Source organism: Idiotropiscis lumnitzeri, chromosome 5 (genome assembly GCF_059441095.1).
Source record: "Idiotropiscis lumnitzeri isolate Australia: NSW breed Sydney's pygmy pipehorse chromosome 5, RoL_Ilum_1.0, whole genome shotgun sequence".
Taxonomy (NCBI): domain Eukaryota; kingdom Metazoa; phylum Chordata; class Actinopteri; order Syngnathiformes; family Syngnathidae; genus Idiotropiscis; species Idiotropiscis lumnitzeri.
In genome coordinates this window covers 12,145,498-12,160,383 of record NC_142395.1, presented here as the reverse complement: position 1 = coordinate 12,160,383, position 14,886 = coordinate 12,145,498, and the positions used below count along the sequence as shown (strand labels likewise).

The window sequence follows — 14,886 nt, the reverse complement described above, 5'->3', positions numbered from 1 at the left end:
TCTCATTTGATGGGTGGGCAGGCCGCTATCAAAAGACCAGAGACCAAAGTATTATCCTGAACATGTCCCCATTTTAAGTCAAAGTGTGGTACATCTAGTTTTGGAAGGGATTGCCTTCCTGCCTGTTGCCCCTTTTAGCCTCTTAGTCTTGGGATTTTCCATTTTTGTCACTGGCCCAACCAATGTTGACCCTACTAAATTCATTGCAGTAATTATAGGGACCCAGATTTCACTTGCACGACTTTGGATACTCTACGATATTCTTTGTTCTGCGCAGAGCTTTTGCCACTTGTCTATTCCTTATGATGGAAAATCTGTAGACATTAAAAACACAACCCAATTGCGTGCACTCTGACTCCTCCCACGTGACCCAACTCAATTAGTCGCAGCAGCTTTGGAAGTCAAGCAAGTGGGTTTGTGTGAGGCGGGAAAGTAGCGAGGTTATGGACTATCGTGGCATTAGAACCTATAGGGTAATTCCAGCATTTTGTACTCTTTCGAGACTGTAAATGTAAATAGTGTGTTTGATGTGACCATTAATGGTGTTTTCAAAATGGTCACTTGACAGGAGTGTGTGTTAAACTACCGCCTGGAGCCTTTAGGGACGGTGGAGGGTTTCACGGCCGAAGTAGGCGCTAGCGGGTCCTTTTGCCCCAGTCACCTGACCTTACCCGTGGATGTGTCATTCTACAGCGTCTCCGATGACAATGCCCCCTCACCTTACATGGTAAGCATCAATGTTGAACTTGTTTTGCATGTACCATACACTGTCATTGTTTGTTTTGTGTTTGAGTTTGTTGTTAAAGGATTTTTTTTTTCTGTATATACTGTATGATACCGTGACAGTAACAGCATTTCCTTTAGAAAGTCATAAAATATCAACCCTAGAGGAATTTTGCTCTGTATCTTTCACAGGGTGTGATCAACCTGGAGTCGCTGGGGAAAAGGGGCTACCGAGTACCTCCATCAGGAACCATTCAAGTGGTAATGGCGCTGTTTAAATAAATAAAATCATACCACATCAGCGTTATCTCATCCAACTGAGTGAGTTCAAAGCAATGTCCACGGCCAAAGGTTTTGTGTTTGGTCACATAGGATGGACACAAGTATACTTTAATTTTCTACGGAAGCGTATTACTGTCACACTAGGAAGAAGAAAAATGTTCAACTTATTACCATTAAAGTGAAACTTTCTCATGTTAAAAAAATGCTAATTTGATTACATTAAAAGATGAAAAAGTATGAGGTTTTCCTTCCACATTTGCGTTATACGAAGCAATTACTTAGTCCTTTTGGTGTTTTTATAAAATCAAAGTTGCTAGCTATGTAACTACTAATACTGTAAAAAAAATAATAAGCACAAGTGTTGAAAATGAATCAGGATTTAAAATGAAGACATGCATATACCTACATAGGGCTCCTCCACGAGTGCCCTAAACCGAAATTATTGCTGCGTTTTTTTTGTGGGGTTCTTTTGCTACACTGAAAGCGGTAGCCGAACTTATCATGTAGTAAGTGACATGATAACTTGTGACGTTGTATGTGAAACATTTTTCCTAGTGTGGCAGCAATACATGTTCATACATTTACAACTTATGACACCTATGAGTTATTAAATATTTAGACCCCTTTTTGCTCTGCCAACTCGTCATTCTTCATCCCATCAAACTTTGTGGTAACATGTTGTAGAAGTAAATTTTCTGCTCCCTGTGCACAAAGCAAGTTCCAAAAAGGCATACTTGGATGAATTAGGTGTGGAAGAAGCCCATCAAAAAACCTTTGGGAGGAACTAGGACAGAGATTGTGGGCCAACAGGCACTCTCTCTGGTCCAAGAATCCCCACATACACACTCCAACATTTGAAAGTCTTCCCAGACGAGTGTGACTCTTATATTATATTTTTCTTCCATATTCACTTCTGGTCGATGCAGTGACAAGACTTAATGATTCTTGTGTCCACATCGTGTGTTTCTTGTTCTGAAATATTTCAGCATGCAGTGAGATGCCATGCGATTTGTGTGTCTCACAATGTTCTCCACTCACCGCAGACCTTATTCAATCCGAACAAGACGGTGGTAAAGATGTTTGTGGTGATGTACGACCTTCGAGCCATGCCAGCGGGACACCAGACCTTCTTGCGCCAGAGGACGTTTTCCGTCCCAGTCAGGCGGGACTCGAACCATCAGATCAACAGGAAGCCTCTCAGTTTGGGCCAGGCACGCACTCTGCGCTACCTCGTTCATCTGAGGTGAGGAGCCTTTTCGAAATAAGATATCACACCATCTTGTGCCTGAACACGTGTCACGCATTAACCACTGGCCAACACTTAAAGGAGACATTGCGCATCGTTTGGACAAGTTATTTTAGTAATCTTATTTGTGTTAAATATAAAAATTACATTTTCCAAAGGATAAAAACAAACTGAATATCCACTTGGCATTCTCTGGTTCAAATCAATTTTGTTACCATGAGAACTGGCATGGCGCTTGAGCATTGCGAAAAAGTGAGCGGCCCCCCGGTATTGTCAACTTGGCAGCTTTTTCACTATCAAGACTTGATTACCCCTCTAACTTTTCAAATTAATGAGTAGCAACAAATTGATCCACGATTGAGGTGTTAATGGAGACCTCCGGAGACTCTTTGAGACTCACTTCAGCGAGGATATGTTCACCTCTCCTTGTCCGGACTGCAAATGAATGTGGAATAATTGATAACTGATTTGGACCTCATTGACAAATTTACACGCAGTCAGCATTCGGTTTATGGTTAAAATGCCAGTTTCTGAACCATTCTGAATGAACCCGTTTGCATGTGTGAGCAGACAGTTACTCACGCATTTGTGACGCAAAATAGACTTAATTTCCGCTTGTTCCTTTGTACTGTCTTTATTAAACACATATTCATGTCCCTCACTCGAGGAATAAAGAAGTTGATTTTCAACCAAGTCATTTACCTCTCTGCGTGTGTATTTCCTGCAAGTTGCACACCGGATGCATGGACATCTACATACATTCATGTGTGTCTATATAAACGCACTGTCATTTTTTTCTTTAGAGACAGAAAATAACGTGAGAACGGGACAGACAAATCAATGTATTCAAGTTAGTGAGTGAGTGGCGACGTAAGACGGCCGCACGTGGGTTCAGTGCCTGCGACAGCCAGTAGCATCGCCGCACATACAATAACTTCTTGTAGTACAACCAATGGAGCGTGCGCAGAACACAAACCAATACACCGTTCAATGAAGGTAAATTGCATTTACAGGACCAAATATTCGGGTTAGAGAAGGGTGTAAGGTTTTTAAAAACCCAAATAAGAGGATATTCGGGTTTTCCCGCATGCCTACATTGCCGAGCAAAACCCATATTTTGCCAGTATTCGGGTTTTGAAAGGGTTATTGACGCTGTGTAAAAATAGTCACTGTGACATGATGCATATCGAATCTCAGTTACTTAACAATTACGAATTTCCGGAAGTGTAACCATGAAAATGCATGGGTCCATTGCATAACTATACCCGCCACTCTAGTCAGCACCAAGTCACTGAATTCCACTTGTCAATTAGTGTAGCGATGTGGCGCATGACTAACCAGACACAAAATACCTTGCAAAACATTCCAGCATGTGCTGCTGATCAGATGTTATTGCTGGTAACGCTGATGGCTAGCGACTTATCTTTTGGCAGATATTGGGAGGGTTTGGGTTTCTAGCGGGGCATTATTGATATGTAGTTAACGTGAAAAATGTTATCTTCACTTTGTTGCCCACTAGGTTCCAGAGCTCAAAGTCTGGGAAGATATACATCCACAGGGACATCCGTCTGCTGTTTTCTAGGAAGTCCATGGAGGTGGACAGCGGTGCTGCCTACGAGCTACAGTCATTTACCGAATCCCCCATCAACCCACCGTTCTCGCCCCGCTGCTGACGCTCGACTAAATCCCCGATCAAGACAACTCCCCACCCCCACCTGTCAGGCCATAGCTGCACCTCCATGCCAGCCACGAGTCATGTGTCAGCCTGTGACTTGAGACGTTGAAGGACAGCAGATGATGATGGAGTGCACCCCCATGTGGGACGCTTGTTAGAATGGAAATCTCTGTTGACGAGCATGAACTTTGTTGTGACTCACAGCTGGAGTGTGCAAGGTTTTGAGGTCCTGCTAAAAAATGCCTTACACTATTTAAAAGGTCATTCTTGATGTTTGCGTATCTATCCCTCCCCCCCCCCCACTCCTGCGTCTGGCAGGAGAGTTGAGACCAATGATTGTCCACAGGACCAGTTGGACTCATTTTGCACAGTTTGTGCTCCTGTCCCTAAACAAGATTGTTGATTTGAACCTCATTGTGACATTGCGAATACATGTTAAATCTCAGTTACTTGACAAATGCAATTACATGGCCTTTTGAATGAGGAAAGACTTGGCTTGTTGATGTGCAGCGAGTTTAAGTAAATTAAGCCTAATTTGAACTCAATAGCCCCTTTTACACTGCCCGAATACGATTACAACAGCATTTTTCCGCCTTTTATTTAATGTCCACTTCACTGGGTTTTGTGTAAAAAGGAAGTTAGATGCTGAATCTTCTGTTATGACTCTGACATGGAAATTTTCTAGAATCTCTGTGCAGAGGAGGCTAATGATTCCCAATCTTGGAGCAGCACCTGTGTCGCGTAATCGAGGACGTGGGCTGCGATGGACCGCTTTCCAGTCCCCTTAGCCCGCCGCCCCACCTAAAAAAAATAGAATACACAAAAGGACCACCGAAGACGTCGACCATGCAATCGCACTGAATTAAAGTGAACTGATCGCGTCAGAAATCAAGAAACGCACTGTGGATTTGTCCTTTTTTTTCCCCCCCATGTCCAAACTGGAAACAAAAGCGAAAAATAATTGTCATACTTCTTTTTGTACTGTTACAAAAACCACTTTGTTGGAAGTGTTGCAATAGAGAAAGAATAACCTTAGTTTTAAGTGTTTACTTTCAGTTTACCTAACCATCCTGTTTATTTAATATTTAAATTAATATTTCAGTTTCTATTTGTGATGTCTGTCATGCCAAGATGATTTAGTGCAAACTGTATATCATAGTATTTTTGACATTAATATTCAAATCTGAAAAAAATATATCTTCTAAAGCATTCTTTAAATTTGCTCTGTCTCTTGTCATTTTTCCCCCTGTACATTTTCAACATTATTAACGAGTAAAACCAGTATCTGCACACATGCTTTAGCAAATAGCCTGATAATCATTTTGCAAGAAAAGACTTAAATGTTAACTGTTATAAAAATATATAAAATAAAACAATTCCACCTTCACAAATCAATTATTTACAATTAGCTTGAGGGTGGATGATTTTAGGTCAAAAGATATAAAGTCAACTCTTACCACTTTTTTTTGTAAATGATAATAGATTGTAGCCTGAGGGGGTTCTATTAAATCACATTGTGATTTTAAATTTGACCTGCAAATTGGTGGTGTTAAATTAATCTTTTTTCATCTTAGGCAGCTGGCTGAGGTAAAGTACCTTATTTTTTGGACTATAAACCGCTACTTTTTTCCTAGATTTTGAACCGTGCGGCTAATACAATGGTGCGGCTTTTCTGTGGATTTTTCTTTCACCAGTAGGGGCGCTCTATAGTTCAGAAAATGCACTAAATAAATCTTGCATTATTTTTTTCTCTTGAGTCTGTTCTTTTTAGCAAAGTTGTTGCTGTGTTAAAAGGCACTGTTTAAACATTCTGTACCTTTATGGGCATTCACAGTACAAAATCGTTTTGTACATACGCTAATATTTTTTTTTCAATATAGAAAACTGCAGCTTATAGTCTAATGCGGCTTGTATTGTGTTTTTCCCCAAAATTTGCTGTGGCTTATATGCAGGTGCGACTTATAGTCCGGAAAATGCGGCCTTCTTTCTCAACAGCACTTTGAAACAGTAATTCATGCCTTTGTCACATCTGACAAGGGTAAATAATGCTCTTTATTTTGGAGTCAGCCAATCCTCCCAAGATTTCTCCAGTTGGTCCAAAATGCGGGTGCTTGCCTCGATTGCTTCTCGTAAGAGGGAGCACGTCTCTTCATTGGCTCCATGTACATTATGGAGTTGTTTTTAAGATTTTGTTTTAAAATCTTCAAATGGTGTTTCCGCACTTGCCTGGTTCCTAAGGTCTGCTTATCAGTGTTACCAAGGACTAAGCGAAGGCCCAGAGGGAGCGGGCCTTTTCTGTTGCTGGTCCCTCTTTTTGCAATGACCTCCTGCTAAAAACTTGTCTTAAAACTAATTTTTATTCCTGGGCTTATGACTCTGCATGTTTTTTGTGCTATTTAATTCTTCATTGTTAATTTGTTTTGTTTCAGCACTCTGTTTTAGGGGAGGTTGTCTGAAAGTGTTTTATAAACACAGTTGAGTTGTTATGAAAGCAATATAACAATCACGCAAGGTGTGCTTTCCAGTGCCCTACAGGTTTTTGAACAGTGCTCAATGACAAGATAACTGTGATGACAGAGCTACAGAGGATCTGGAAAGAATTGTGGCACCCAAAATACTTCCGCCACTTTGTATATCCCTTTTAAGCAATGCTAACATTAGCCCAGATGGATTTGGGATACTGGCCAGTGAGATGGAACAGCCATATAGATGAACGTTTTGAATGAAAATCTTAAATGTCTTTATTGATGGACGTTTAATACAAATATAAACGTATAAGTAATATAAAATATACATTTTTAAATTTTTTTTATTAAACATTCATCCTTTTTATGGGCAGACTGTAATTTATTTATATTAAATTCCGTACTTGTTTTGTAATACTTTCATGAGGTTTGTCTGTCTTGGTGACGTAGCAACAGCTGCGGGAGCGCCGCGCGCGTCCCTCTCGAGCGTCAGACAGGCAGTACCCGAGACAGAGAGCAGCGGTATTCCGCCGGTCGCTCACACATCTTGTCCCTTCACGGTCAGGAGGTCCACTTGGCAACACTTGAGCGGCCTCTTCCTTGAAGGCAACGCGAACATTGACCAATGTCGGACGGCAACGAAGACGTCCCAGCTTCGGAGGAGACGCTGGTGGAAGAGCAGGTCGGTAAAGTGGCCGTTTATGACGACTCTTTCATGTAGGAGGCAAATAGGCGGGAGCGCGCGTGACTTTGTTTCGAGTGATAGCGTCATGCTAATTGTAGCCCGTTTCCCCTGTCTATTATTGACATACCGTCATAGTCCGCTTTTGTATTAATTTATTCCACTGCAGAATGTCTTGATATGTGCTGGGTGAGCTGAATCGATTGCGTGTCCTGTGTGGTTTGCGGGGGACTAACGGGAGCTAATGTTAGCAAGCTAACCAGCTGTTATGACATTCTGGGGGGAACGGTTAGCTTCAAAGCCGACCTGGTCCCCGCCCGTGCAGACAGCCTTGGCTTGCGAGAATATCTTGACTTTAACTCAAAGAACGGTCAGCTTGTATACCTGTAGGATGTCCTTCAAACGAACACTTGTAGCCCACACCAGAGCGGCTTTTGACAGTACGTTTAGCGGTCTGACAGAGGCTTGATGGCCTCCCGCATGCTAGCTCAACTGATTTTTGATGAGTGTTCGGCATTGTCGAGCAGACGTCGCTCATCCTCATGTTAGTCTTTTGCGATCATCGGTTCAAATGTACTTTCAGTCACATTTATTCGTGGGCCATGAACACCGTGAATAGCGCGAAAAAAATGCGAATAGTAGACCCTCTCTACCCTCCTCCGAAGAAATGTGTACTTGCCTAACTAATTTCAAATCCTACATGAAGACCAGGCTTGGTATTGTGGCAAATGTAGAGGTGTTCGACCTGTGTCCTAAAAATAGTTTAACGTCATCACAATCCCACGCCCTAACCCATAGTAAAGGGTAGCAAAATATAAAAATTCAGATTAGTTTACTCAAACGAAGTTTATCGTGAATTCTGACTATTTGTAGCAATGGGGACTTTAGACAGGCAGGCGGGTGCGGTAATTTGCATTTGATTGGAAATTGCTGAACCAGCAAAAGTAAGTACTGCCCAGCGTGACTTAAATCAATCTTGTCATTATACAAGTCTGTGTACAATAGTCTTATGGTAGTAGTCATCTAAAGTCAGTTTTGCATGTGACGTAGGAGGCACGTAGCGAATTTAACCTTCTCATCCACTGTACATTCAAGAGTGATTTGTTAGTGTGGGACAAGGTTAAAGCTTTCAAACCGTTACTACAGTTGACAGGCAAAACGTTCTTTCTTTAAGTCGTTTATTGACGCTCCACGCTCCTGTTGATTCATGCAAACAATTGATTACTGCTAAATAATATCATGCTGGATATCAGTCACTTCATTGTTTGCTTTTCTTCTGGGTGGGCGTTGAATCCCTGGTTTGTAATGATTTTCAGGGAGTCTAAAGAAACTTTTCCAGCCAACACTGAAACACATAAAGGCATGACCAATGGCAAATTTCATTTTGTAGCGGGACTAGCCCACCAAAATGGCTACCAGCAATGCAGTGTGGAAAAGCCAGAACCTCTCTCTACAAGTTGCTCCACTTCCAAAAGAAACTTGTTCCATTAGGACTGGTAAATAATTCATTATCAATATGTATCTCGATAGTTACGTGATTGATATCAATACAAAAAGCCTTTGATAAAATGTTTGCTACAAACAAAAAAATCTGAAAGCATATCCCGACCGCGGCCTCCAAACGCAAGAATTTAAACCAAGAAAGACGAAGAATAAAAACCGACAAAGAAAGAAACCATTAAACCATTGAAGAAGCAGCAGCTAAACCAACGGCACTGATATGCGTCATACATGGAATGAAAGAGTGGCTTAACTTGGTTCAAATACATGAACCACTCAACTCAGTACAATAAAATGATATTATGCGTAATGACCTGATTAAGCCCCTCAAGATGGAGACTTGGTGTACAAGTTGGTAGGGGGAGTTCCCTGTCGTTGACATGCTAGCGCCAGTCTTAGCCATGTCCTACCATTGGCATCGCAGTCGTGTCAAAATCGGGCAAGTAAAATATGAATGGACTATGGCAATAAGGAGTCTGCTAAAAAGATAAACTAGTCCTAAAACGGTTGGTCAATGCTAATGCATGCATTGCTAGAGTATTATACAATACAATACAACTTGATTTATAATGCGCATTTCACAACAGCTGCAGCTATAACAAAGCATTTACATACAGAATAAGATAGCAATAATAACCAGTAAATTAAAAGAGAAATTAATGAAACTGATATACAGTAGACACCAGAAAACACCACAACGTGACAGTCTCATGTTCGGTCGAAAGCCGAAGAATAGAAATGGGTCTTCAAACAAGTTTTAAAAGTGGATAGAGAGGGGGCGGGGCTTGCCTAACATTTAATGGAAGCTCATTCCAGAGGGAAGGACCAGTTCACCAAACTTACATTGTATGAACGCTAATGTAAGATATTGTAACAAAATTGGTTTGGGGTATCATCTAATTCAAATAAACATTAATGCAGTGGTGGTGGAGAAACTGCACACTACACTGAATTACAATGTACACACACACACACACACCCACACACCCACACCCCCCCACACACACACATATATATATATATATATATATATATATCAGGAATTATCAACATTGTCTGTCAGGAACTACTTATTGTAAAACATTTTTCAGCTTTTTTTTCCCCCCTAAATTTGTGTAAATGTAAATATTAAAGAAACGCATGTTGGCCCTCTGAGTGGGAAATTCAAATTAAAAAATTGAAAAAATACAGACGGAACATTAAATACAAAGGTGGTGATTTGCACTCATGGCGAGAAGGAATTCCAGTTGCACCGCAGCTATTCTAGTTTAAATTACCATTTCAACGCAAAGCATGCTTTTGTTGTATCTATGTATGTATAAAATATGACATTTTGGAGAGAGTTCAAATTACAATTAATTTCAATTAAGTCAATTTTAAGATGTGATTAACTCTATTAAAATGTTTAATCGTTTGACAGCCCTAGTATATAGATATGGGTAGGTAGATATGCGGATGTATGTATGGATATATGTTTTTTTTTTTTTAATTTGTATATATTTATGTATGCATTTAATTTTTGTGTGTGCTGTATTTCAGGAGGATCAGAACAAAATGATCAATCCAGAGAAAGTGGAGGAGGCCAAACTGAAGGCCAGATACCCAAACTTGGGGAATAAGCCCGGGGGCTCTGATCTGCTTCGTAAACGCCTTCAAAAGGGGGTAAAAATCTTTACACTTGAAATTGTGTTGATTCAACTTGTTAAACACATAAGTAATGTATTCAATCACTTTGGGTTCCTCTTGCAAGTTCTTCTCATGGGTTGTTTTTTTTTTTTTGTTTGACTAAAGACTGACACCATATTTCAGGTGCTAGAGAATGGGAAGAAAATATTTGGAAATCACGTTTTTTTTGTCGCTTTATTCTCGTAATGTGATTTTTAATCTTGAAAATGACTTTTTAATGGACATTTTTCTTAAATATAAGACTCTTTTCCAATATGGCTCACCTGTTTCTGAGTTTGGTCATGATCGGTTGTAACCTGTCATTTTCAGTTGAAAGTGACAACCCTTGATTATTGCTTTCACTGATTCTTGTGTCCCTCGATTTTGCAGCAAAAGTACTTTGATTCGGGCGACTACAACATGGCCAAAGCCAAGATAAAGAACAAGCAGCTGCCGACGGCGGCGGCCCCCGAGAAGACCGAGATCACAGGGGACCACATCCCTACGCCCCAGGACCTGCCCCAGAGGAAACCCTCCCTGGTGGCCAGTAAACTGGCAGGCTGATGGAGCCCTGCTGCACCCCCATCTAGTCCAGTCCTTGTAACATGACCTCTCCCACCCCATCACAGGACCACCTGTTTAGCCACTCAGCAGGAAATGCCTTGTCACCTTTCAATTTCTCTTTACCTTTTCCCCAGACGCCTCTGGCTGCTCTTGTCTCCCACCCTCATTACCTCTCTCTTCCTTGCTATGTATATTTCCCTTTGTCTCTTATTTTTCTCATGTAAGATACACTGAAAGACAGCACGTCAGCGAGGGTAATGGCGTACAAGTGTGTTTGTGTATATAGTACATTTCATTTTGTTAGGCACGGGGGCAGACAACAGCCTTTTAGCATTCGACATCCCATTTGTATTGTAATTTTCCCTTAATGCAGGGTTTCCTCTCAACCTAGAAATTGAGTTCATCTCCAGATTTCAAACTTTCTGAAATACATCATACAATGAAACCTCGGTTCACGAGTAACTCTGTTCACAAAAAAAAAAAGTTTGAAGAAATGTTACCTAGGTGCACACACTGCATTGGTAGATGAACAGATATGGCATCAACGCGCAGTGCTCACAGGGTGACTGTCGTTTGCTTAATGAAGCCACCAAAATTCTTTGGGCACACGCACTCAACAGGAGAATTAATTTTTAAAAGATTACCCTGAAATGGGACCTGCTTGCTGTAGAGAAACAAGCGCCAGGCTCTCATGAATCACAACAAATACATTCGGCATAATAGTGAGTTATAGTAGATTTAATCATTTTTGTTTCAATGCCGGGCCACCAAATTTTGTCGACGTGAAACTGGTCCTTGGCACAAACAAAATTGGGCACAGCTCGTGTTGAGCGCCAGAAAACTCATTCCACCAGGATACACACATGCGTGCATAAATCGGTGTATTTTCAGAATTGTTGAGCCCCCCCTCCCCCCCAAAAAAAATGCTGGAAAGAATAATAAAGTGATTGCAAGAAGGTCTAATAAGCCAGTGCCTAAGCTCATGGCTGAGGAGGCGAGATACTGCATTGAAGTCCCCCTGGGAGCAGGAACGTTGCCTTCAGTGTGATTAAAAAGAGGTGCGTTTTCTAACACAGCACCTTTCAGTTCAGAGATTCTCCCCACTTGCCAGAATGTAGGAAGTAGCTTTGCGCTAATATGACGCACACTTCCACGCTCTTATCGCTTTACCAGGGTCCTCGTAGATGTTTACCCTCAGATTGTGCTAAATACCAGCTAACATCTGATCTGGCTGAGCTGTGCATGTATATGGCTGCTGCCCTGTTAATTTGTGCCATTTTGTTATGTAAATAAAATAGTTTTGCACAAATGTTTAATGGCTGCATTGTCCCCCTCCAACCGCACTTTTTGCTCAATTCTGCTCCTTTTCAAATCATAAAATAAGGAAGGGAATAGCGTGTTATTCAGTGAATGTGAAGGAGTCCTAAATGGATTAGTTCTGGGGCTGCTTGTGTTAGCTATTGGTCAAACTCTTCCACTATTCTTACACTATTGGGTCTAGACTTGATACTGTCATGTGAAGCAAGTCCCGTTGGGCGCAAGAGGCAGTACATTGGCTTTCTCCAGGTGCCCCCGTTTCCTTCCATATTCCCAAAACATGTTAGTGAGGTTGACTGAAAACAATTGTCCGAAAGTGTGAATGAGAATGCTTGCCTTCATGTGCCTGGCAACCAGTCCAGGGTCAGCTAGAATAGACTCGAGCTCACAGTGAGGACGCACACAGTTGTGTCAAATCAAATATTGCTGAGAAATGTCAATTTTGCATGACATTTGATAAATGTATGCTGGATCAGAATCAAGCCAGTTGCAATCAGATTTGATTGTCCAAACCTTAAAATTCAGGTGCCAAACTTGCCCTTTTGATCCAATCAGCTGTAACATTGTTTTACCATCTCATTAAAGCCGTGAGAAACCGACCCCATCCCAGCAGAATTTCCACGAAAGCCGGCATACACCCTGGACTGGTTACCATCCTTGTTAATGACTCAATTAAAATTTTTTGCACTTATTGTGAGTCATAAATGACCAAACAGTTCACATACTCGCGCTGCACCTGCTTGTGGGATTCTTTTCAATATTTCTTCGTATATACTAAGGTATGTTTTTGGGATGGGTGCTTCTTTTTTTCCATTGAAAACGCTACTGATGTTTTGCCCAGGTTTTTTTTCCGTGTCATCTTCAGCACCGCTGATCCAGAGCCTATCCCAGTAGACTTCAGGTGAAAGGTTGACTACACCCTGAATTGGTCGCCAGCCAGTTGCAAGGCGCACACAGACACCGTCACTGAGTGGGAACCGATCCCACGCTGCCCGCACACGTCAGCATACAACTAAACCAGAAATCTTCAATTCTGTTCCTCGAGGGCGGCTGTCCTGCCTGGTTTCCATCTCTCTTTGCTGTGACACACCTGATTTAGATGATCAGGATCGTTATCAAGCTTCTGCAGACCTTCCTGGTTTTCTGACCATTTAAATCAGGTGTGTGACAGCAGGGAGAGATGAAAACCAGGCAGGACACAGGTCCTCAAGGAAACAGGTTGGGGACCAATGCACTGCACCATCAGCGACTGGTGAAGCTGCTGTTTTTTATTCTGTCTGCATTATACTGCCATCTGGTGGCTAAGGCGCACACACCAAAAGGCGCATAATAACTGGGAGCATTGAAGTGCCTAATATATGCGCTTTTTGGACTTTTAACCATGTTAAAATGTAAATTCCGCACCAAAAGACCCCTTAGGTTGTGTTTTCCTACTTTCACCAATCGCTGAGGATTCCTGCTGTCAGTACCGGCTTCAACCAATCCAAGAAAACGATTGGGTCCTCAATCGTATACGTGCAAGATTGAGTGAGCCACCCCTGCACAGAGACTAAATACATGGCCACTTTGTCCGAGCAGACAAGGAAGCTGACAAGCGTATCCGGGAAAGAGGCGTAATGAGCGGGCACCATGTCCGAGGCTCCGGTCAGCCTGGTTGGAGATTTGCTGCTATGAATTGTTTCTAAATCCACCTCTGTGCGGGCTACTCTGATATTTTTCAAAGTCCACATTTGTGCGCTTGCTTCCGAGTGGATTTTTTAAGTCCACCTCCTGGCGGGACACCTAACTAGTGTATCCTTAAAAAGAGGCGCCGGCTTCCCTGGGGACAGACCATCTTGGAGCTGTTAGTGATGTCTTTTCTCGGAGGACTATCTGAAGAATCTTGGTCAGTGCAAAAGTGGATTGCCCGGGGGATTAAACCTGAAAACTGCCGGAATTACTACGAACAAACCTTATGGAGAGGCCCGAGTTGTTAATAAATCAAACCGCTAAATAAATGATGGCATGATGGCATAATACAGTAACATTTGCTTCATTGTCAAGCGCAATGTTAGATATATTTTGTGGATAAATAAACTTGTTTACACCCAATACCATGCACATGGATGATTTGAGACGATTGTTTCGGGTGACTAAAGTGGAATTGTCTTAAAATAAAGCTGCAGTTGCCCTTTTCTGCTTGTAGTTCAGCCTACTACCAGCAAGTGTCGCTGTTTCCCAGCGAGACATTTCGTCCTTTGCTTTTTTTTTTTTTTTTCTGGGGGATGTAGTGTGGGGAGGTGCTGATTCATTTCATCCATCATACCCAGAATGCAAAGTGAGATAGCCGACCCTCAGTAGCTCTGCTCCGGCTTTCTTTTTTAGCTTCATCATGATTAGGAGGGACAAATCCACTCTTTGAGACACACACACCAAACGGCGACGTGGACCGCCTCATGAGAAGACACGACGAGTCCCATGCTGCTCGGACAGGCGGCCGACTTTTAGCCCCGATTGGCGTGAACTCGTAGCGGCTGTCATGGCAGCGTCGGAGTTGTACACAAAGGTAAGCAAAGACAAGTGTAAGCTAGCCGGGCAGGGTTGACGTTGCATGACGACTCCCTCCGAGACGTGCGTCAATTGCGGCTAACATGAATGAAAACGTCACTTCAGCGGAAACGGCGGCGGTGTTCACGTCGTGCAGATATCGATCGGTTGCTTAGTGAAGGTGCATCAACCGGATTGCTAATGTAATGCTATCACAAGGTTACTGTTTATTTTATTTTTA

The 14,886-nt window shown here is 42.0% G+C and overlaps 3 protein-coding genes across 4 annotated transcripts in view; all 3 read left to right on the top strand.

Moving 5' to 3' along the window:
* Nucleotides 1–5,144, top strand: part of atosa (atos homolog A) — a 36,616-nt gene extending 31,472 nt beyond the window's left edge. For both annotated transcript variants that reach the window (XM_088296917.1, XM_088296916.1), the window contains exons 9-12: nt 569–727; nt 916–984; nt 2,049–2,248; nt 3,771–5,144. In XM_088296917.1, the coding sequence (XP_088153043.1) occupies nt 569–727; nt 916–984; nt 2,049–2,248; nt 3,771–3,924 (582 nt within the window). In that variant the 3' untranslated portion in view covers nt 3,925–5,144. The remainder of the gene's footprint in view (nt 1–568; nt 728–915; nt 985–2,048; nt 2,249–3,770) is intronic.
* A 1,694-nt stretch (nt 5,145–6,838) lies between these two features.
* Nucleotides 6,839–12,118, top strand: arpp19a (cAMP regulated phosphoprotein 19a). The gene is made up of 3 exons (XM_088296870.1): nt 6,839–7,073; nt 10,113–10,235; nt 10,629–12,118. The coding sequence occupies exons 1-3, from the start codon at nt 7,017–7,019 to the stop codon at nt 10,800–10,802; spliced, it is 354 nt and encodes a 117-aa protein (XP_088152996.1). The 5' UTR covers nt 6,839–7,016; the 3' UTR covers nt 10,803–12,118.
* A 2,257-nt stretch (nt 12,119–14,375) lies between these two features.
* myo5aa (myosin VAa) overlaps nt 14,376–14,886 on the top strand; it is a 52,671-nt gene continuing 52,160 nt past the window's right edge. The window contains exon 1 of the mRNA XM_088295617.1: nt 14,376–14,664. Coding sequence (XP_088151743.1) covers nt 14,638–14,664 — 27 coding nt within the window. The 5' untranslated portion in view covers nt 14,376–14,637. The remainder of the gene's footprint in view (nt 14,665–14,886) is intronic.